General features: G+C 41.8%; 1 protein-coding gene across 4 annotated transcripts; it reads left to right on the plus strand.

Annotated features, from left to right (window-relative positions):
- Positions 1-44: 44 nt before the first annotated feature.
- Positions 45-23,328, plus strand: tie1 (tyrosine kinase with immunoglobulin-like and EGF-like domains 1). Of its 4 annotated transcripts, XM_070961478.1 has the most exons (24): positions 165-319; positions 1,587-1,883; positions 2,049-2,159; positions 2,366-2,521; positions 3,433-3,564; positions 4,544-4,684; positions 4,826-4,954; positions 5,122-5,267; positions 6,992-7,136; positions 7,271-7,429; positions 8,785-8,925; positions 10,456-10,758; positions 11,268-11,558; positions 12,103-12,296; positions 12,463-12,609; positions 12,720-12,783; positions 12,984-13,094; positions 17,516-17,706; positions 18,239-18,352; positions 18,620-18,690; positions 20,020-20,060; positions 20,372-20,468; positions 20,556-20,655; positions 21,474-23,328. In XM_070961478.1, the coding sequence occupies exons 1-24, from the start codon at positions 274-276 to the stop codon at positions 21,543-21,545; spliced, it is 3,399 nt and encodes a 1,132-aa protein (XP_070817579.1). In that variant the 5' UTR covers positions 165-273; the 3' UTR covers positions 21,546-23,328. The 4 variants fall into 4 exon arrangements, with proteins under 4 accessions (XP_070817581.1, XP_070817579.1, XP_070817578.1 ...); XM_070961480.1 differs by lacking the exon at positions 10,456-10,758 and having other exon boundaries at positions 45-319; XM_070961477.1 differs by lacking the exon at positions 165-319 and having other exon boundaries at positions 1,467-1,883.
- The last annotated feature ends 1,382 nt before the right edge of the window (positions 23,329-24,710 follow it).

A 24,710-nucleotide genomic window follows, 5' to 3' on the forward strand; every position in this document is an offset into this window, starting at 1 on the left:
CAGAGAAAGCGGGGCTTTCGCGCAGGTCCAACTATGTGCGTAATGTGACGGACCGCGATACCATCTCTGAAAGCCGTACAGGACCGCTGTAGTCGATACCGAATAAACACCCAAGAAATTTTACATCTGATCTGGAGCTAGGTGTTCCGCCAAGTTATGCGTAAAAAAGCGCACTACTCGTCGTGACGCAGCGTCACCGCTTTGGATGTACAGCTCTCATCGTAAATCTGATTTAATAACGTAAACTTTCCGCCTTTGAGGAATATAAATATCATGAGGATCTTGTGGTTGTTTGTATCGTGCCTCCTTTCTTTATCAGGTAAGGGGGAACTTATTTTTGAGGCTGTCTGTGTGGCTCTTAAACTGAGCAAAGCATTGAAGTCATTTCAGTCAGTAAAGGCATTTGTTTTCGCTAATTGTGATGTATATGAAGAAAGAAGAATTTGCCACCCTAGATCTACACTTTTTCATTGTTAGATGGCTTTTAATAATTCATACTTTGTTAAAGTCGTAAACACTCTCTGAGTGTATATGTCTCATTCCTTTGGGGGGAAAAAAAGGAGCTCATCCATGTTTCCTGCCATTGTTCTGTGGATCTGGGGCTTAAATACCAGGGAGAAGGAATGCAGAACAAACTGATATTATTGGGTTTGGCACTTTTATTCAAATAACTACATTCTTGAAAGCTTTTTCGCTTTTTAACCGAAATTTTGGCCAAGGTTTGTGGGTGCTGATGTTACCGGTTTCTCAATCCCTGTCTCAGGTGTCAGCGTTTAAGATGTCAGAGACTCACTTTCATAATTTGAGCAGAATGACATTCCAGAGTACTCCAACCTGTGGCAGAAACAATAACTTGTTGGCTGCAAGCTACGTTTTTGCTGTCATTTTGTATTGTACTTCATGTGTCCAGATGGTCTACAGCACAATTGTGTGTGTCAGGGGTTCATGAAATGTATTTGTTTAATAAAAATGTGATTTTTTTTTTTTTTTTTATACATTTGGTCTAGAAGACAAGCCAAACTGATGTTTTCCCTTGTGAACTAACTTTAATATTAGAGACAGGGTAGAATACCAACATTTCTACTGAATCATGCCCCAGATATGTGAAAACAGAGCAGTTGAATAGTACTATGTGAAGAGTGAGCAAATAAGACATCACTGAGATGCTGAGACAAACAAGATCAGGATTTTTTAACCAGCTGAACAATATATATTTCACTGATTTCAGTGAGCATTGCAAAAACCCAGTATTCAGTCCACCTGCACTGAAAATGTTCAAGACCATGCTGTGTATACATTGTGTGTTGCTGTGTGAGTCAGGTAAGAGAAGATTTCATAATGATATTTGTGAGCAACAGCCCAAACTAAACAAAGAGGTTTGCAGCTATGGGTCTTCTCCTGAAATGGTTTATTTGTCTAGAAAAGAAAAAAAAAATCTTTTTACCCTGGGGAAAGGTGACGCTAAATCTCCTGACTCGAAAGGTCTGTGAATCCGTGATAACCAAGCCAAGTCCTTATGACTCCAGTAAGTTCCCTGTACGCCAGAGAATGCCAGCCTGTTTCAAACACAATGCCCTGCCCCACAGATGCTGTGATCGACCTGACCATGGTCTCCACAGTAGAGGTCACCAATGTCAACCAGTTCACCATCTCTTGTATCAATGGAGAGCGCCGCCCTGCCCAGGTTGAGCTGGACATCAAGAGAGACAACAAAATCCTCATATTCCCCAAGAAGCCAAATTTTAAATTGCAGAAGACCAGGAACAAGGAGGTGGTGGCCAGAGACTTTCGGGGCCTGGATCATGTTGGTATCTTCTACTGTGAATCCACTCAGGAAGTTCCCCCACTTGAGTCGGTCACAATGATCAACAACTTTGGCAGAGGTTGGTTCAGACTTCATCTAACCAGTTTTCTGTTTTCTTTACCTCTTCTTATGACCAGACCTAAACTGTCACCCGATTGTTTTCATACTCTACAGTTTTCTTAAGCATCCAGTTTGCATTGTGTGCCATCTTTGGGAAATAACTGTGTATCTGTGTTCCTTTTAGGAAGTTTTGTCCCAGCTCACCTTACACTGACTGCTAACAAAGGAGAGACAGTTGACCTCAGCATGCAGGTACTCAGCCCCCAAAAGAGAGATGTGACCTGGAAGTACAATGGTAAGCCAGCTAAAGATGGAGGCAGCAAATTTAATGATTGAGAGACAACAATCAAGCAATCAATCAAGAGACCGTCCACCAATAACAACAATACTGTTTTTTTTTTTCTTTTTTTATAATTAAGGCTCCTTTGCACATAAGGATAGAAGACTATTTTTGACACATTAGAACCTATGCCATTAATGTTTTCTATGTTTTTCATGTAGGAAACTATTATTACATGACTCACTGGAACGATATAATCAATCACACAGCTGTGCTGACAGTGGAGAACGCAGCTTTTGCCAACCAAGGCATCTACAGTGCCAGCTATGTGGGGGACAGCCCCCTTCAGGGAGCCTGGATGAGGCTCATTGTGAGAGGTTTGTTGGATCTTGACATTCACACACAGAAACACACGCACGCACGCACGTACACACGCATGCATTTACACAGGCATTTACGCACACAGGGTCAGATTATGTCAAGGCCTTTGTAACAGTTGGTGTAGTGCAGATGTGACTCATGCTTAAAATGTCTTTCTATTCAACAAAAAGATGACCAACACTTCAGAAAAACAAAAAGGATAAGTATGAAATAATTCCTGACATGACTCAGAGAGGGTCCTGTGCCCGGCCAAGACATAGTTCAGCATTTAACACCCTGCAAAACCACAAATTGTCACTATTACACTTCCTTTTCTGTATGGATTAAAATAAGACATTCATGTTTTTCAGTGGGCTTTAGAGGTACTGAAATATAACAATGAAATATACCTTTAAATGAACACATTTAACAGTAGAGAAAAAACAGTAGAGAGTTGTTTTTGAGCTTATTGAGTTCAAACTTGAACATGACACCTTTTAGTCAGACAGCAGGTGTTTGTTTCAGTTCCTGAACCAGAATCAGTATTATAAAGACACATCAGCAGTATCAACACTTACTCCACCCTCCACCTGCTCTGCTTTAAAATCCCCCTGCTCTCTCTCTCTCTCTCTCTCTCTCTCTCTCTCTCTCTCTCTCTCTCTCTGTCTCTCTCTCTCAGATGCAGTGTTTTCTTCTGTGCATTTTACTACATAAGTCCATGTCTTTCTTTATTCATTATTTGCTTTAAAGCAAAAAGCCAAAACATATCTAAATTATATATGTATTTGAAGACGTTGCACTGCATGTCTGCGTTCTGTAAGATGGTTGGTTGCAGAGGTCAGAAAATAATTTGTGATTCAATAGACTGAAAGTTCAAAACAAAGTCTGCACATATCCAAAGGGGACATACCATTCCTTTTCCCTGTAGACTGTCCCAGTAAGAAGTGGGGTCCTTACTGTGAGGAGGACTGTCCGGAGTGTCTCAACGGCGGGGTGTGTCACGATGTTGACGGGGACTGTATGTGCCCTCCAGGATTCATGGGAACACGCTGTGAGACAGGTATGTACTGGACTCAAGGTCCTCACAGGTATAGTTGCACAAATTTGTGTGTAAGTAAGTGAATGAGACAGACAGACAGACAGACAGACAGACAGACAGACAGACAGACAGACAGACAGACAGACAGACAGACAGACAGAGAAAGGATGTGCATGAAGTCAGATTTCCATCACAGTTGTCAATAAGTATGGCCTTAAGTTATTTTAAACAAAAAGCTACATTTAATTGCATGGATCAATACACTCAAGCATTTCTTTCATACGTACTGGTGACTTGAGCACCTTAATAAAGAGCTGGAGTAAAGGTGTGCACTCTACATATACAGTAGTTAGAAATACCTGACTCCTGCACATGAGCTGCATCATAAACTATTCCAACAAGACTAAGCACTAAACCGAAGCTGTGGCTGATGGGAATGCCATCAGTTTTCCAGGTATTTGATCACAAACTCAAAGGTTGCAATAAATCAGTATTCTAAAGCACAGTACTGAGTCAAAGCACCCCATTGTCTTGGGTTTGATTGGTGAGGCGATGGTTTTCTACCCATGAGTACTGGGTAAAGTTAATCCAGTAAAGAGTCTGTGCCATGTTGACCAAACTGGGTCCATTTTGAGTGTGCATGTGGAGCTGTTAGCATTTGAAGTAAAGAGACTGCATTTGTGGTACGCTTCATTTAATGGGACATCATCACTGCATTTGTGCAATGACTGTACCTGGGCTGTTAGGCTTTGAACATTTTAGCAGTGACGGTTTAGTTCTCCTGATCATCATATATAAACACAGCATTGCATATTATTTTCTAGACTGTATGAAGATATTGCAATCAAATACAACTTCAACATCAAAGTCTATGGGATACACAGACTAGTTACACTGTCCTCTGTGATGTTTTGCAAAGCAGGTTGAGGCATGATACAGCAAAACTGAAGGAATTTATATAAACACATTTGTGAATTTGTCTTTCTCTCATGGCTTGCAGCCTGCAGAGAAGGAATGTTTGGCCGAAACTGCCAGCAGTCATGTGGCTCCGAGCTAAACTGCAAGGGGCTTCGCTTCTGCCTACCAGACCCTTATGGCTGCTCCTGTGCCAGCGGCTGGTTTGGGAGGCGCTGTGAGGAGGGTGAGAACTACATACATCACTTCAATTTGTATTGAAGTGACTTGTATCTTTTGCTGAAGTAATATGCGTTTGGCTTATATAACATGTTTTTACCCTCGTGTGCCACTCTATGCAGTATAGTGTTCTGCTTTCTGTTGTCAGCCTGCCCAAATGGCATGTATGGACCAGACTGTACGTTGAGCTGTAACTGCCAGAATGGAGGAGTTTGTAACCGCATTAGCGGATGCCAGTGTCCAACAGGATGGAGAGGACAGAACTGTGAGAAGTCTGGTGGGTGTCATGACACGTCATATTTATTTGTTTACTCCGTTTCTCCTTCTTCTTGTTTTTCTATCCAGTGATTTTTCTCTAAAATCATTTTCTCTACTGTGACATCCTTTGTCTCTATCCACATTGTCTCTTCTTAAGCTCTGTTCCATGCTTCTTTCCTTTTTCAGACTGGGTTCCCCAGATCTTGGATTTGGAAAGTCATTTGGAGTGGAATCTGAACTCCAGCCCCAAGATCTTTTGTTCAGCCACAGGAAACCCCCTGCCCAGCCACGATAGCATCGAGCTGCGAAAGTTGGACAGTACTGTGCTCAAGGTAGGACATGCAACTACATACAGTAAGCCTGAGTAAATATAAAAATAAAACACAGGTTAGAAAAAGTCAAATACAAGGCCAAACAGGGAGAGAGATTTAGTACAGGGGCTCCCAGAGTGGGTGCACCCTGCAGTGCCTTGAGGATAGGCCAAGGGTGCCACAACATTTATCATGTCCTCATTCGTTTATTGTGCATTTAATAATTTTTCATTAATAATGTTTTAAAAAAAACAGCAAAACTAAACTAAAATCAGACTGAACATTAACCTGTCGATTAAACTAATGGCTTAATGGACAGGTTTTGGCTGCTTGTGAACGCACGATGTCCACCCCTGTCAGATGACACATTCCCTGTGGTATTCCACATTCCCAACATCAAAAGATGTGTGATCTGACTCTCATCCTTATTATTCATGGAAAGAAGACCAAAAACCACCAGTGGGGTCAGACCTGCGGGTTATGTTCTCTTCCATCCCACATCACAGAGCGTGTGCTACAGCAGGGTCACATGTTCCATTAAAGCCCCTACAGCAAATTTGCTGAGCATCAGTGTGTTTAATTGTATCCACTGTTTATTTTAAGTTGAATACAGCCCTGATTCCACAAAAGTTAGGGCGCTGTGTAAAGCAGAAATAAAACAGAATGTGATTATTTGCTTTTTCACATATACTCAATTGAAAACAGTTTTAATGTTTTTTGTAAATATCCACTTATTCTGAATTTGATGCAGCAACACATTTCAAACAAGTTGGGACAGGAGCAAATAAAGACTGGGAAAGATGTGGAACGCTCCAAAAACACCTGTTTGGATCATTCCACAGGTGAACAGGTTGATTGGTAACAGATGATAGTATCATGATTGGGTATGAAAGGGGCATCCTGGAAAGACTCAGTCGTTCACAAGTGAGGATAGAGCGAGGTTCACCATTTTGTGAACACATGATTGTATAAAGGAGATTAATAGATGGACTTGGGAACGCTTCATAAAACTGTTGTTAGCACCGTTAAGTTAACAAGTTTTTGGCTAACAAAAGCTGAACAACTTCCCCAAGTCTCGTCATCCCTGTGAGGTACACAAACAGAAATGTTGTCTTACAGGTGCCGACTTTTAAAGTTGGAGAGAGCTGGCTTCTTGTCTTTATGTTAAGCTAAGCTCCTGGTTGTAAGTGTGCTGTAGACATATAGACATGAGTTGCAGCTTTGATTTTCTCATCTAAGTCTCAGCCAGAGAGTAAATAAAAGTATCCCTCCAAATGTCAAACTGTTCTTTAAATGTATGAAAGGTAAAGAATTACCATGTATTTGTCACATAAAATGAATAAAGCTGTTTGTGGACCTCAGGGAATATTGTCAGGTACTGTGACATCAGATGAAGAATAAAGTTAAATTGTACTGTGCCTTTAAGATCTGGCTGAAGCTTGAGTCATGCTCTGAGGAAGTCTCCAACGCAATGGCCTGACCAGATAAGGCTGTATCACTCTACACAGCAGCAGTTACTGCGTGTTGCCTATAAGTGACATGCTCAGTTTCTCTGTTATTCTTTTTGTACAGTTTCCTTGATAATGGAAACAATTTGATAAAGAATTGGACCAGCACTTCTCACAGGGATTGAGGATGCTCTTAGCACAAATCCAAGCAGTGGTGAAAATATGCACAGGAAATGGAAATGTGGTTTTCATTATGCTTTGCATTGCTATTGTGTGCTTGTGTTATTTTTCTCTCAGGCCACTCGCACCGTCATGGACTCAAATAAAAGCACGGCCACGTTTGAGATCCCCCGTCTGACTGCTCAACAAGGAGGGTTGTGGGAGTGCAGGGTGTCCACCAATGGTGGCCAGGACTCCCGCAAATTCATCCTCACTATTAAAGGTCCGCGTGTGTGGTTTATTTTGAACAGAATTTGAAATAACAAAGAGAAAAATATATAGACACATCAGTATATAGACACATCACACCGCAGCAGCAAAGATCTACATGTTAAATCTTGTGCTGTTTCTACTCAGAGCCCCCTGTGCCTGCTACTGCTCCCAGACTGTTGGAAAAAAGGAGTAAGCAGCTGCTGGTGATGCCAGTGGACTCCCATAGAGGAGATGGGCCCATTATCTCCACCAGGCTCCTCTACAAGCCTGTGGAGAACGGAGACTCCTGGTCCTCCATCATAGGTAAGCAGCAAGAGATATCAAAGATGTCGTTTAGTCCACCGTTTTCACAGAAAGCAGTGCTAACTGGAGTGCATTCACAGATTCAATGTGCCGCTCTACACTATAAAGATGTTTAATGATAGGATAGGTTAATGTTTAATAGTGAGCATCAACAGTTCTTAGCCAGTAATGGCATATTTACTCAGGTTTTATTTATTATTAGTTAACTAAATGTGTCTACAGATAAGACAACCCTTCATTAATCCCACAGCAGGGAAATGATTGATTTCACATTATTGCACATAGAGAATGTTGATATTGCACAATTTAGTATACACTGATATTTCACTGAAGTGGATTTGTTAGTTTTGGTGCGTGTGGTCTACTGGAAGCAGTGTTGATTGTAAACTCTGAAAGCAGCAGGAAGGGAGGATGTATGGTATCTCCCCTTCACACACCGTGGGTGAAAGAGTCTGTCACTGAAGGAACTGCCCAGCTGTGCCAGAGTGTCGTGCATGGGAGGGGACATGTTCTCCATCAGGGCTGGTCGCTTAGTCATCATACTCCTTCCTCTCACCGCCTCCACCGGGTCAAGGGGACATACCAGGACAGAGCCGGCCTTCTTAACCAAGTCTCTTCCTGTAAGCAGTCAAGATGCTGCCTGCCACTTCATAGAAGATGGCTGGTGCCACCACAGTGTCAAAAAACTGTGCTTAAAGTCTGCAGTGTAGAGGGTGCAGAGGTAGGGAGCCAGGACTGCTCTGTGTGGGAACCCTATGCTGCAGACAACCATGTTGAACTTCTCACATATTGTGGTCGGTTGGTGAGATAGTCCATGATCCATGCCGTGAAGAGGTGGTTCACTCTTGTGTGCTTCCACCCGTCACTGAGAAGCACAGGCTGTATGATATCTACAGCGCCGGAGAAATTATAAAAAACACGATTCTATGAAGGACATAGACGATAGCATCATCCATCCCAGTGCCAGGTTGTAGTGGGTCCACTGACGGGCTCACCGGGGGTGGAAAGGGACAAGGACCATCTTTTCGTCAATGCGATCAGCTTCTTGTCAGTGCCACTGGCCTGTAGCTGCTGAGGGCCTTGGAGTGTGGAGTCTTTGGCATTGGTACCATGCAGTATGTTTTCCACAGCTGTGGCGCTCTCCCGTGCTTCAGGCTCAAGCTGAACATTTGTTGAACTATCCCACACAGCTGGTCTGCACAGGACTTGAGAAGCCTCGAGCTGATGCCATCCACATCAGCTTTTCTTGCCACAATTGGTGTATAGGTTGTAAGCAAAATGTTATCCACAGTTTCTGCTGTGAAGCCATAAATAAAATCATATGTAATCAACATTTGCTACATCCACTTTCTCAGTTTATAGTGACAAAGAGCCTATCACACTGATGAACCTGGAGCCTTCAACACGCTACAGAGTCCGTGTCCAGCTGAGTCGTCCTGGGGAAGGTGGAGAGGGGGCCCCAGGGCCAGAGACCATCATGGAGACTGATTGTCCCGGTAAGACCCACAGATAACTGCGCTGTCCATTTCAAAGTGATCCCTCACTTACTGTACATAAGTATATTTATCTGCCTGGGAACAAATGTCTATGGTCTGGACCACAGCACTTAAACAAGCATAATTATCTTGTGTCTAGTTAGATTATTAGTAAATGCCCATCATTTCTGCTGAGCAGAGATTTTCTCAGGCTTTAAGGAGCCAATTGTCTTTTCTCCAGTGACCAATGGCTCAAGTATGGGGCAAATATAGAAAGATGCCAGTGGACTGATGTGATCTGTGGACACTTTGTTAGGATAAGCCTTATGAGATCCAAACTGAAATTAGAAACAAAATTGTCATCAGTCATTTAGGGATCACAAAACTGACAAAGAACAGCAAGAACCTCAATTCAAGTGGTAGAGTCTGGCATTTTATTCCTCATTGATTGTGGTGCAGAGAGAGAGCATATCTGTGTTTGCGTTCAGAAAGGATCATGGGAAAAAGTTAAATGTCACTATGTGGCTAGGCTCATGTTTAAAATGCCTCTTGCACAAGCGTATTTGTAATTGGGTGTTTACTGACCCTTACTGATTTTGAGAAGGACCACACATCAATTTAAGACTATAGTCTATGGAATTATATTTAAAATGGCTGTATTTATTAAAAATACTGTACTTATGCTAGCCATTCATCAATTTTATCATGCTACTAAATAACATAGGTGGCAGGCTCCAATTCCATACACATATATACATATACTCACTGTATACATTAGTATGTACTGCATACTAATCTTTTTAATACACTGCTATACAGTTAGTGACATCAACAAAATCAACATATTTTACTGTTTTATACTGGCAGGAAATAATACAATACTTGCAGTTGGACATCAGTCATACTGTGAAATAAAATGCTACCGCCAATTAAACTTGACAAAGAGTCAGCATGTTCTCTAGTTTTGGGAGGCATTCCTGCAGCTGTCTGTCTGCCATCCACAGATATTTTGTATTTCTTCCAGCTGTGAGTTCCTCCATTTCCTTTGTGAAATGCATTGTGAGAGAATAGTCTACATCACTCTGCACTAACACCACGCTCAGAAATCAAGGGTTTTCAGTGTGCATAATGACTGTTGTGAGTATGCGTTATTTTGTCAGTTTTTCCATATAAGGAAACTACATATTCAAAGGCTGCTTAGAATTAGTATGCAGTTTGGATTTGGGCCACAGACATGCAAACACATTCAAACCTGCAATCAAACTGAATTTTTTTTGGACTGTGGGAGGAAACCAGAGCACCCTTACAGTTAAATTCACAGAGGACCAGGGCCAAGATTTAAAGCTAGTACTTTCTTGTTTTGAGCTAACAGTCCAAACTGCTGTACAGCAGCCAGTTGAAATATAAATTGAGGTCACCATCCAATTCACTTCAAAATACTTTATCTGTCCCTAACGGGACAATTTGAGGAAACCGTTATTGATCTAATGAGAGAAATTCACAAGGAGCTGTCAGTCCCTTCAGCTCATCCTGTGTTCTCTGTCGCTGCAGAGCCCATAGTTCAACCTGAGATTGACATCAGCTCGGTGGAAGGCCGCAATGCCACTGTACGCTGGCGACTGCCTGCCAACAATGGCATTAATGCTGGCACAGCCACTGGCTTTTTAGTGCAGCTCTTTGGGCCGCCACCCTACAGTGAGAAACTACAGGAGGCGACCACCCTACCCAATGTGCTTTCCACAAAGTTCCACAACCTGGAGTACCAGCAAGACTACACCGTGGTGGTGCGCATCATCAACTGTGGCAGCCAGGGACCACCCTCCAAGCCCTACCAGTTCCGCATCCACAGCCAGGGTAACTAGAAGCTCTGCCGTTAATAAGCTGCAAAGAAGGCTCTTTCCAAATGTTTCCAGATTTTCAATGCGCTTCTACAGCGGTTTGTGGCAGAACATATGATGTAACACAATATAAAACATATTAAACATGTATTCAAGACCTATATAAAATATATAAATGGGATAATAAGAGCTTTAAACACTCAGGGAAAGACTAGGGCTGGTCCTTGCTGGTTGCCTGGTGACTCTCTCACTGCCCACGAACTTTAAAAGGAAAAGTTTAGCAGCTGATTTTGTGTCAAGGAATGATCCAGTTTAGTTGCAATCAGTGGAGGTCAACAAATTTACAAAAAGATGCATCCAACAAAGCAGCAGTGAATGCTGTTAAACCCTCGTCTTTGGTATTAAAGCTTTCCCAGAGAACCTAAGCATAAAAGCCTGTGACTGGAGCAGTAATTATATCGTAGAATACAGTTTTACAGAATCACCGTTGATGTCCCTAACTGTCATCATTTCTCTGTGTCTCAGGTCCGTCATCCCCGCGCAATGTGCAAGCCCTGCCTCTGTCGATGTCAGCCATCCAGGTGAGGTGGCAGGCCCCTGAAGATCCCAATGGAGGCATCATTAAATACATCATCGAGTACCAGCCAGTTGGCCAGGGGAGCCCTCACCCTTGGGTGGACACAGACGATGGAAACAAGACCACCAAAGACGTGACAGCACTCAACGGCAGCACGCTCTACCAGTTCAGAGTGCGGGCTTTCTCAAAGGTGCCAGGAGAGTGGAGCAAGTTTGTTCAGGCAATGACACAAGGGGATGGTGAGTATAAGTTACTGTCTGTTCATGCACCTTCATCCAGCATCACTACGGCAGCATCTAATATGCTACAATAGAGATCAAAGGAAACCTCCAAGACTGACATGTTGATATTGTCTGAATGTGAGAGCAGAAGGCTGAGAAAATCTTGTTACCAGTCTTTCCTCTCTGGGTTGGCTTACCATAGTACAGAAATGTAAAACTTCTGGATTGCTGGAATGGGTAATCCTTTGAATGATTAAATAGTCCAGTGTATTGAAAGACTGTTTAGTAAGGACTTTTTATGGTTTCTTGGCAATATGTTTATTCCCCCTTCAGCTAAAAGTAGCTCCCTGTGGAACATATCTGCACTCCCATGCTTTTCCCAGGTGGCACTGAACAAGACCACCCACACAGGGATGGGGATTTACTCTAATAATACATAGATGGCCTATTTATCTCCACTATCTAAAATCATTTCCTTTCATCTGCCTACTTGTTTTTTTTCTCAATCTTCAATCCTGCCCCTCTGTCCTCCCTTTCCATCTCCTCCTCGCTGCCAAAAAAGGCCTCCAGAGTTTGACCCCGACCACCCAGGGTGTGGTTAGGATGCCTGCTGCGGACGGGTACCAGCTGTTGGTGGCAGTTGTGGGCTCGGTAACTGTCACCTGTGTGACTATCCTGCTGGCGCTGTTGGCTCTCTTCTTCATCCGCAAGACGCTGCTCAACCGTCGGCGCACGTTCACTTACCAGTCCGGATCGGTAAGGATCCACCAAGATTTTTTAATAAGAATTTTGCAAAGCTGAGGAATTTACTGACATCAGAACTGATCCGACAAAGCTCAAATGTGTTTTGAGAAAATTCTGCTTTAGAGAACTTTAATATATTTGTATTTATTTCTGAGCTTAAGACTGTTTATACCCCCAGGGTGAGGAGACTATTCTGCAGTTTAACTCAGGAACTCTGACCCTCACACGGAGGCCCAAACCAACACCAGAGCCCCTCACCTATCCAATCCTGGAGTGGGAGGACATAAAGTTTGAAGATGTCATTGGGGAAGGCAACTTTGGCCAGGTGATTAGGCTCTTAATGTGCCCTTTGAATATTTAAAATATTTTCTCCTTTGGTTGCTGTTCTTTATTCATAGGGTTAAACATTTATGCAAACAACTGTTTCAAAACTAGGTCATCAAAGCCATGATCAAGAAGGACGGCAATAAAATGAGCGCAGCCATCAAAATGCTGAAAGGTAACTTTTGCACACATTCATTCAAGCACTCTCAAACATATACAGATACTGTACACACTTCACACACAAACACAGACCAAATGCAATAGCAGTACAGTGCATTCTTTGACTGATGTGAAAATGTAATTTCAAAGACACGGGCTGAAGCTGCTTTGCTTGCACTTTGTTTGATGATGCTGTGTGTGCTGATCTTCTTGCAGAGTTTGCCTCAGAGAATGACCACCGAGACTTTGCAGGGGAGCTGGAGGTGCTGTGCAAACTAGGCCAGCATCCCAACATCATCAACCTGATAGGAGCCTGCGAGAACCGAGGTTAGTGAGCGACACCTAGTGCCCATTATGGATATTGATTTGCTTTTGAAAACAACTGATGGTTAGGATGTGTACTGCAGTATTTAGCAGGCATAGGGATTCCCATGTTGTACAAATCTAAAGGCTGTTTGGTGCAACACTAAGAGGGCAGTATGTATTTTATGTGACTTTACTGATCTGGTGTCCAGACCTTAGAAATCATGTGATGCACTGTATATTTAATGTGTCATTTGGTGGACACTGGCCATATTTTATATTCAGCAGGCTGCCACTTATAAAAAAAATATATTTAGAAAAATGTATGTAGAGATCTGATGTATATCTACTGAATGTATTATATTATGTTCGGTAAAACTAATTATACCATTACTTTATTATTTAGCATATACAGCATATATGTGAAAGAAAACAATCTTAATTCAGTGTCCACATATACACTTTTTCAGCAGATGAAGTTTGCTTAGCTGTCATGGAGCTTTAAGGCATTTTTGTTCGATATATGTCAGTGCTGACTTTGTAAAGTATTGCCTTCATGCTGATACACTATTCAGTGGCTTATAGACAACATCCTACTTCTGTCTCTCCAGACTGAACTAATTGTACCCCTGTGTGCACTTCTGCAAAGGAACAGGTTAAATTCTTCCAGTTTGAGATCTAAACAGATACTCCCATTTGATCCTCTGTCATCTGCACCTGGAAAGCACCAAACTGTGGCCAATCTAAATAATCCTTGCCTGCAAGAAGCATTTTGCACGATCACATTTGTTTGATTTGTCCATCGCCCCACAAGCATAGTGCTGTGTCATGTATTTATGTATTAGTATAAGGTTTCTGTGGCCCAGTTCTTACCACAGAGTATCAGTTTCCCACAGCTACATGCGATGGCTTCTGTATTGAATACTTGAATTGCTTTTGTTTGATCAAAGCTTGATAAGGTATGGGAGAGGAAGTTTAGGATGGAAAGTACATCAGTGAGGACATTACCAAACCAAATCAGCCTTAGAAAATAAACATCTGACTAGCTGAGTATGTCTCCTCCACCGGTTTCACTCTCAGTAGCACTTGACTGTGCAGACCTTCACTCTGCTGTGTTAACATCTGTTGTTTGACTCAGACTCACTGCTTTTATTTATTGATAGAGTAAAAAAAAAATACACATGGACTGTATTACCTCAGTCTCAACTAGAACAGCAAAACCTCATTCTTATTAATAGCAGAATTTTAAACAATCAAACATTATATGTAGTCAAAATGTTTTTGGTTTTTTTTGGTTTTTTTTAACTAAGTGCTTATCCTCCCGTCATACCCCTGATTTTCTTGTCTGATAGTCTTGTTTATTACAAAAAACAATATTACCATATCAGCATCACCATCACCATGTATCACCAGTATCACCATGTAGAAGCAGTTGGATAATCCCTGTTTTCCTGTTTGTTTGGGACATTTTGGTCTTTTATGATTTAGCTGTTATCTTGCCTCGTTTTAATCAGCATTTTTTAAAATTATGATTATTATGCATACCCAGTGCAACAACTTGCAATTTGCAAATTGTGCTAATTTCTTAGAAAAACAATTTTAAAGATCAACACATGCATATTCCCTTTACAGAACCGAAAGACTGGCTTGGTGCTCAGCTCACAAAGTGGTTGTAAAATGGAGGAAAAAGAGGGCCAAAGTAAGCGGGCAAGGAAGGAAGGAAGGAAGGAAGGAAGGAAGGAAGGAAGGAAGGAAGGAAGGAAGGAATGATTGTTGTGGGGAAGAGGGGAGGGAAGAAAGTAGGCTGGAAAGTTAAGATGGGAAAGTAAAGAAGGAAAGAAGCCAAGAAGAAAAGCAAACTATTTCTATGACATACAGTTTGCCTGTGCTGCTCTGTCTCTCACTTTGCCCAGGGAAAAGCTGTTTAATGTCTTTTATTGCAACAGGGAAAGTCACTGGCTTCAGTGGTAACACAAGATGTTGCTCAATTGCTGTTTTTTTTGGGGGGGGGGTCATTTTGGAAGATTTCTGCTTCATCTTTTTCTGGTTTCATGTTTTCATTTATTTGATCTGTTCAGCATCTGTCTATAATTTAAAAAAAGGGGTGAGATATATGGTGTTGTTTTCAGCTCACACACTTTCTCATCTTACAGAGATCTGGAATAAATTCACCCTTTAGATATCAGCATTGTGAAAGAATTAGGTGTGTGCAGGAGGAATTCAACACTGAACTGTTGAACGGCATGGGAGGAGGAGGAAATGAACATAGACGATACCTGACAGATGCTCAAATGTCAAGGGAAAGATAAAGATCAAAAAACAAAATAGTCAGCCCTGGATTTTTTTCCCTGATCTCTCTGGTGACTATATGCTTACATACTACCATAAATACACATATCCAACATGTTTTAATGACGTTGGTCCCAGGACAAGATAATTCATTGTTTGATTCTCCTCTTATTTTGAGGAGGAGAAAGCAGAATAATCCATAAAAAGAATTTCACTCTGTTGATATTCTTGGTTTGAGGGAAAGATTTTTTAGTGTTTCATTTTGGGCAAAGAAATCATTTTGCTGCAGAAAACACAGCATGTCCTGATTAGCATAACCTCTTGTAGCTGAGGAGCATAATTGCGTTAGGTTCCAGTTCTTTGACTGGTCCATCACCCTGTTCTTCTTTCCTTCCACATATGGTATTAACAAATTGTGTTGGCACTCTTTCTGGTCCTGGTGAAATCAACATGAAACCCTTCCAACAAGCACAAATGCCTCATGACCTGTAGGAACTCTGGCTTTGGCTGGAAGCCGTCATCTACTCACAAAGCCTCAACCATCTGGTTGAGCTCTGTGAGGATTTCATGAAAGGCCTGGTTTTCCTCTGTCAGTGTCAAGACAGGACTGTTGAAGGCCAAGCCCCTTACCATCTGTAGCTGCATCTCTCCCCGGCCTATTGCAGGCAGGCCAGCCAAAGACAAAGTTTTTGGGAAGAAGAAGGAGAAGACATTCTCACTGTGAAGAGTCTGGCTGAACTGCTAATAACTTATACAGATAGGGGGTGAAATGTTTATTAGCAGTGGCCTTAACCTTATTATTGTACTTTTACCGTGAGACTTTCCTGTCATGTCAAATACATTTAGTTTGGTCCCACAGTGGTTTTTAATTTTATATTAAGACATCAAATGAGTGAATGAAAAGAGACATTAATGGCACATTTATCTCCATACACTTCTTCATATAACTAGTATATATAGTATATAATCTTCGACTGTCCCCTTGCTACTGCAGTGGTGGAAAGTAACTAAAGTATACAGTAAAGTATATTTACTCAAGTACTTTATGTCAGTGAAGCATTTAGTTAGTTTAGTACATGAGTATTTCCATTTTCTGGTACTTTATGCTGTACTTAATAGGTACTTGACAGGTTGCATGATGGGGTTGGCCTCTCTGGTACAGCTTTAGAATGGTTCAATTCCTGTTTGACAAAGAGATATTTTAATGTCTGCATCAACAGTTGAGTGCTCTCAGCTCCCCTGCTGTGTGGTGTCCCTCAGGGGTCGATCCTGGGACCATTCCTCTCCTCATATGTTTAGCTGCTTTCAGGACATGTCACATCGCTGTTATGCTGATAATACACGGATCTATATCTCTTCTATTACTCTGTTAAACCCTAGAATCTGAATCAACTGTCCTTCCTCCATGATTGATGACTGAATGTGTGTTAATTTCCTCCACCTAAACCATGACAAAACAGACGTTCTTTAATTTGATCCTGATAACTTTTCCTCTGCAGTTGATCAGTTTCTTGGTATATTTCACTCTCATTTCAAATCTGACCAGTATATGACTTTTGACCATCATGTTACCAAGTTGGTTAAGTCCTGTTTTCTTCAGCTAAGAAATGTTGCAAAAATCTGATTTATGTTGTCTTCGAGAGATCTCGAACTGTTAATTCACTCTTGCCTTGATTATTGTAATTCCCTCTACAAGTGTCTCAGTCAAGCCACACTAAAAAGTTTACAGTTAGTTGACCTTGCCCCCAGTTACATTTCTGATGCTGTTGTTCCTCATTCCACTTCGTGACTGCTGATTATTTTACTTTTTCTCCATTACTTGTATTTGATGAACTTTACTTCCTAGTTACTTTGTAGATTCAGTTTAATAATACAAACTATCACAACATGTATTATTATAGGTTGTGATAAGACTTCATTGAGACTTGGGGTGAAATTCACTAACTAGTAGTATCTAAAGTAGTAAGAATTAGTCCCACCTTTATCAGAGGCAACACTAATGTTATGTATAAATGCACATGCACATTAATGCATCTATGATAAGAATCCAGTAATATACATTATTTCTACACCGTGGTATGGCTACTTTTATCTGAGCAGATCTGAGGACTTTTTCCACCTCTGTCCTAATGTTACCCCTTCTCTGTCTTCTCCAGGTTACTTGTACATAGCCATCGAATATGCTCCCTATGGTAACCTTCTTGACTTCCTGAGGAAGAGTCGAGTGTTGGAGACTGATCCTGCCTTTGCCAAGGAGCATGGCACAGCCTCCACCCTCACCTCTCAGCAGCTACTGCAGTTTGCTGTAGACGTGGCAACAGGGATGCACTACCTTAGTGACAAACAGGTAGGAGGAGCAGAGTGTGTGTGTGTGTGTGTGTGTGTGGGGGGGGGTGGGGGGGTGGGGGGGGGGGTGGCTGTATATTCCTCTGTGTGGATGAGTACATTTTCTTGAAATTAAAATCTTTCATAAGATGCTTTTCACTAAATAATTGTTTTACTTAATGTTACATAATTTAAAACAAGTAAAGATTAAACTGAATTCCTAATGGACAGAAATGTAAATGAAATGTCCTACTTCATAAGTACATTAACCCCATTTTAAGTAATAAATGCATATAAGCATAATGTTGTGACTGTGTTGCACCAATTATCGTTGGATTATTATTAAATTGCAAGCTTGTTTATATCTTTGGTCCATTTAGGACAACATTTTATAATGCTTCAGTTCTTAAATCATGCAGATTCAGATATGACATTATCACTAACTGCACTGTAATGAAGCTCATGTTCTGAAACATCGTGATTATTTACTACATGTTTGATTAGTTTTATTACTCGTAATAATGCCTCTTGTCTCTTCATTCTTTTGGTACAAGTTCATCCACAGAGATTTGGCAGCCAGGAATGTCCTTGTAGGGGACAACCTTGTGGCAAAGATAGCAGATTTTGGCCTGTCCCGCGGTGAGGAAGTTTACGTTAAGAAGACAATGGTGAGCGCTGGGGGTCATGCAGTTTTTCAGAAAATGTTGATTTTGTTCCAGTTTCAGCCAAAAGAGGGCACAAGTTGTTTGAGGGACATGGATTTCTGTATTCCATGTATCTCCCCTTTAATAAGATTGGATTAATGCTGTTACCATCAGCTGCTCTTGCATTGGCTGTTGTAATGCACTAATTTCCACATCTTTCAACTGTTAGAATCTTCACATGCTGATACATCAACATAGCACAAGGATTGACAGTCATCTCTTGGTTTTCAGGGGCGGCTGCCTGTACGCTGGATGGCTATTGAGTCCCTGAACTACAGCGTGTATACGACCAAGAGTGATGTGTGAGTTACAGTGCCAGCTCATCTGTTCAGCTACTGTAACATCAATCCTGACTTTAACTCTTGCACTCACTGCAATAGGTGGAGTTTTTCAGCACAGGCCAAGCTCACAATGTTTCTCACACAGGAGCTTCGACATCTGGAGCATCATGACTTTGTTTGAAATTGCTATACCAAAATGCAGAAGTATTTCTGAGAACTGGAGGGGCATATTGAGAACCATGGCAGGCTTCTGATGTTGCAAACTTGAAACCTTTGGCTTAGTGGTTCATGCACACTTCCTGAAGTACAATCTGTAATCAACAACTTTTCACAATCACAATTCTTCCTTCTCAATTCTTCTTTAGCATCACAGGAACCTTATTAAAATAATTTTAGCTTCAAGGGAAGTTTTGATTACGCACACCACAAAACGCCTGCCCACAGAAAACAACAAATCATCCCTCTGTCACTGGTGGAGTGATAGCCGTGTGCTGTGTAACTGATAAGCGCAAGCAGGAAGCTTTGGGTCTAACTTAGCAGACAGGCCAAGACGTTGGTCTGTCAACTGGTGCCTATTTATACAAAGCGGAGAACAAGTTAGAGAAGCGTAAGACAGCTAACGGAAGATGTGGGAAGGCTGCCTGCAGGGTCAGAGAGAGTTGTAAACAGTATGAATAATAATAGTAAGAGTGTGTGTGTGTGTGTGTGTGTGTGTGTGTGTGTGTGTGTGTGTGTGAGAGAGAGAGAGAGAGAGAGAGAGAGAGAGAGAGAGAGAGAGAGAGAGAGAGAGAGAGAGAGAGAGAGCAAGATGTGAGACAGTGAAATGTAGAGCATGCAAGAGAGGAGATAAACAAAGACAAAGGGACAGGCCGACAGCATAAACAACACTTGTCTGCTCATATGATCTACCACATTTTATCATCACATGTGAAGCTAGTGGTTTTTTCTTGTGAATTCATTGGCTAATCAGATTGCAGGGAAGACGGTGGTTCCTGCTGTTGAGACGCTCAGTGGTTCCTTATCAGTTTCCATACATCTTTATTTAATTACTTACATTTTCAAATCGTGCATTTTTTCTATGCAGTGAATGGCAAAAACATGAAAATCAAGAAGTTTTACATGCAACAGCACCATCTTTATTCATTTTAGCGTGACTTAACTAAATACTGTATTCAGCATTTACTGTATATGTAGACTAGCAGATGCTGATTTCTTTGCATATTTAATCTTAACTCACATATGATTGACAAAGAATGGAGATATTCAATTCAGGATTATTTTCCGGTGTTAACTAATGAAACTTTCCCTTCTCTCGTTCTAACACTTCCATCTTTGCATCTTCATCCCCAGGTGGTCTTTTGGTGTTCTCCTCTGGGAAATTGTAAGCTTAGGTAAGTAAGTGTACAGCCTGACATGAACCCAGTGTCTTTCTGTGCAGAAGATTTGCCATTTATTTATTTCATTTATTACTGTAAATTAGTAAGTACTTATTTACACTTGCCAAGATGCCAAGACTTAGAATTGCAAAAAATCTAGTAAACTGATGGACAGCACTTAAGATTTCAGGAAATTTTGTTTCTTTTATCATATCTGCGTCTGGTTTTGTGTGTTCCTGTGGTTTAATTGATACGATGGTGGTGACTCGTATCATTGCTTGGCTCACCATCATAATGATTAACGCACTTTCTCCCGTGTTTGTCAGGTGGCACACCATATTGTGGGATGACATGTGCTGAGCTTTATGAAAAACTGCCACAAGGCTACAGGATGGAGAAACCCAAAAACTGTGACGATGAAGTGTAAGTGTTGAGCGTTTTGTAGCTAGTTTATTCTGCCTTTCTTTCCAGCATTTTACTGTATTCATCTATGTTTCTCCCCTTGTCCAGCTATGAGCTGATGAAGCAGTGCTGGAGGGATCGGCCCTACGAGAGACCCCCCTTCTCCCAAATCTCTGTCCAGCTCAACAGGATGCAGGAGGCCAGGAAGGTAATGCTGCATTCACATCATGTCAGTAGATAGGGAAGAGTTGGAAAAAGTCCTGTTGTTACTACTCAGGAGTATTGCTAAAACCATAGTTACAGTCACATCAGATAATTGTAAAAATAGTTATTTTGTATGTGACTTTTCAGCTCATATTTACGGCCTGTACAATAAGACATAAGGACAATATGAGGCTTCAGCATTTTTTTTGTTCTTAGTACACAATCACATACAGACACCAAAAATGAAAAGTGAAATCAGACACAACAGCACCGCCTCTCCCCGTCCCCACAACACACAACTCCCCATGTGACGTACATTAAGGCTTTCTAAAACATACTGCTATCTAATCATGAGTTTGATCCAGTCCTTATGACAAGGTGTGTTTCCATTACCATACTATAATGCTGGCTGCATAGAGGCAGCCTGCAAGAGCTAACCCACACTGTGCCTCTGTAAGTGCAGCTGGTAGAACAGAGATGGGAAAAACATGGTGTGCTTGGCAAGGGCTGACCCACCCACCCCTCAATTGTCCCAACCACTGGAGTCTAAAATGGAGAAACAGCAGTCTCACATGAGGTGTAGAGAAGACCTCTTACATTTCCAGCACTCATTTGCTACCTATGAATTATTTTACAAGGTAGAAATTTGCTCTTACCTGTAATGGCCAACCTACGTCATGGACAATAGTATCCTCATGACATAAGGCTTCAGCATTAAGAAACAGATAAATCATCGCACTTGCATGCCAAATACCTTGAAATTTTGATTTTTTTTTTTTTTTTTTAAAAACCCTTACATTGAAAGCTTCTATCCATCTTCAGGCTTATGTGAACATGGCTCTCTTTGAGAACTTCACCTACGCTGGGATAGATGCCACAGCCGAGGAGGCCTGACTACCAGCCCCCCCAGACCCTAGCATGCCACGTAGCCCCAAGAGGAAGTCCCGAGGATGGTCACCCCGTTACTGCCACCTCCCTGCCGCTCAACGTCGAGACAAGAGGACAAGGCACCCAACCAAATCCACCCAGCTATAGATGGAAGACTGTGAAAGGACACTGTGTGGAGGTATCAGAGGCACTAGGAGATGAGGAATATAGCTGGGCCTTGGATGGAGGGATGCAAACATTTTGGGAAATACTGACCCCCCCTGTCAAAACAAACCAGTCCCAGAAAAAAAGACACAACATTGTATCTCTTGTTGTGACAAAAGTTACAATGCTGGACCCTTTTCTCTGAGTGATGAGGGGAAGCGGCAAATAAAGGAGCTATGTGACTTGCTGAAACACCACAGGGTCTGTGGGGGTGTCGACGCTGGACTTTTCTGTTTTCTCTCCATTGCCCTAAATGGAGAGGGATGTCTTTTCATGAAAATGAAATTACAAGGACAGTGTGGTTCACAAGCATTCAAGTTCTCAGACAGTTAGAAAAGGATTAAAAACACAGACAATGTAGCACTTAAAAACAGCCTCATTCATGCCATCCGTGTCTTACTGTTTGAATATCACTGCCATGTGAATGTAACTACTACTGTATGTATTTTGGCTCTTTTTAAAAGACACATAAATGTATCGAAGCCTCTTATTTGAATGTAGTTGCAGACTGATATACTGTAAATGCGTTGCAGGCAAAGCTCCACCAAAAAAGTAGCTGTTTGGAAAATGGAACTAATACAAGGCAGATGCACAGCCAGTCATCCAGCTATCACCGATATAGTTTACCTTTAACTCTATGCAACCTAACGCAATGTATGGTAATATACCCATTGTATGAGAATGTATAGTATTTTTTCATTAAGTGGTTCCTTGAATAAAGGTTTTACGTGGTGACTGGAATCACCGTAAGTATTGTGCAACCCTGATTCTAGAAAAGTTGGGATGCAGTGTAAAACCAAAATGAAAAAGAATGTGATGAGTTGCTAACACCTTTTGAAACATACTCAATTGAAAGCAGTACAAAGACAATATATTTAATGTTTCACCTCATCAGCTTCATTGATTTTTGTAAATATCTGCTTATTCTGAATTTGATGCAGCATCAAGTTGGGACAGGAGCACCTAAGACTGGGAAAGTTGTGGATTGCTCCAAAAACACCTGTTTGGAACATTCCACAGGTAAACAGGTTCATTGGTAACAGGTGATAGTATCATGATTGGGTTTGAAAGGGGCATCCTGGAAAGACTCCGTTGTTCACAAGCAAGGATAGAGCGAGGTTCACCACTTTGTGAACACATGATTGTATAACTGAAATCACTACATGGGCTCATTGAACATGATTGCGTTCTGTTTTTATTTACGTTTTACAAGCATCCCACTTTTTTTGGAATCAGGGTTGTAGTTGTCCTTCTGCATAAGTCCAGTTTCAGTGAGACAGACGATGCTAACTTTAGCAAAGATTTTTGTGTTGTGTTTTTGTTGTTTCTGGCCTGCTTAATAGTGAGCATGATGGGAAACCACAGGCCAGGCTACTTGGGGCCAAAGTGTCCTTGAAGAGTTCAGGAACACTGATCTCCCCTGCTGCACAGAGCTGATCTGTCACTGGGTTTCCTCCACAAAGCAACCACAGGCACAAAAGTGTCTGTCAAACATGGTCTCAGTGGGCCAGCTTCCTGTTGATTCCCACACATAGACACTGCCTATATAACAACACAAATGTTTAATAAAGGAACAATGAAATTTATTTGTCTGAAAACCTTGAGTAGTCTATCAAACACTCATCCTTTAGGCACCACTGTAACCAGGGACAGAGTGACATAGCGGGCATTTTCCCGGTGGGCCGACGTGCTATTTGGGCCAATAGTCGGCCACTTTTTTATTTTAAATATTGGTCTGACTATCCCATAATACCAGACAGTCGATCAGCGGCCCGATTGACATTGGGCTGGCCCAATCACATCGTTAAACACCAACCGCTTTCGCTTTGGTCTAGCCGGCATAATGCATTCGAGAAAAAAATTAAATTAAAAAAAAAAAAAAAAAATAGTCAGAGCAAGAGTTTGTTCATAACCACCGACCGGCCCTCGACACGCTGGTCTGCGGCCTATAAGTTATTTTCTTCACTGACATTTGACGGGACTCATCTCGCCCAATCATATCATGAAACACTTCCCCTCTCTTTTAACGCAATCTGCTAGGATCTTCGAAAATTGAGAGAAAACGAAAAGGAGGTACAGAGAAACTGCGAGACAAGAAGAAGCCAACGCTACCAGATGCACAAAATTTCTGCTGTTTGCCACGTCAGGGTCTTCAGGTGTGTGTGTGTGTCCCGGGTCGGATCCCTTCCCGGGTTATTATTATTATTATTATTATTAGTAGTAGTAGTAGTAGTAGTAGTAATATTATTGGTGTGTGTGTGTGTGTGTGTGTGTGTGTGTGTGTGTGTGTGTGTGTGTGTGTGTGTGTGTGTGTGTGTGTCCCGGCTCGGATCCCGGCCCGGATTGTCGTTATTATTATTATTAGTGTGTGCGTGTCTGGGTCGGATCCGGGTCTGGTCCTGGGTCGGACCCGGGTCGGTGATGGGAATTTAACCCGGAACTTATCCGGGATCGACCCGGAAATTTCCCGGGACTGTACCGGGACCGACCCGGAAATTTGCCGGTATTTACCCAGGACCAACCTGGCAAAGTTCTGGGTCGGATTCGGGTAGGTACCAGGTCGGATCCCGGGTCGGATGCTGAAAAACTGATTCATGCCTTTAATTTAAACTGAGTCGACCCAGCTGTTATCATCATTATTATTATTATATCAGGTTGTTGTTGTTGTTCTTATTATTATAGTTTTAAAAACATTTGTCAGGGGTGATGATGACTATATGGGTATGATATGTATTGATAAGGTGAATAAGGTGTCCTTAAACACAGTGTCTCACCCCTGTCTCACCCCCTCGGTTGGCCCAATCACGTCGTTAAACACCCTTTCGCTTTGGTCCTGCGGCGTAATGCATTCGGCGAAAAAAAAGTCAGCGCAGGAGTTCGTTTGTAAACACCGACCGCCCCTCCACACACGCAGTTCTGCGGCCGATAGGTTATTTTCTTCTCTGACACGGGACGGGGCTCATCTCG

The sequence above is a fragment of the Chaetodon trifascialis genome, chromosome 4 (genome assembly GCF_039877785.1).
Source record: "Chaetodon trifascialis isolate fChaTrf1 chromosome 4, fChaTrf1.hap1, whole genome shotgun sequence".
NCBI classification, from domain to species: domain Eukaryota; kingdom Metazoa; phylum Chordata; class Actinopteri; order Chaetodontiformes; family Chaetodontidae; genus Chaetodon; species Chaetodon trifascialis.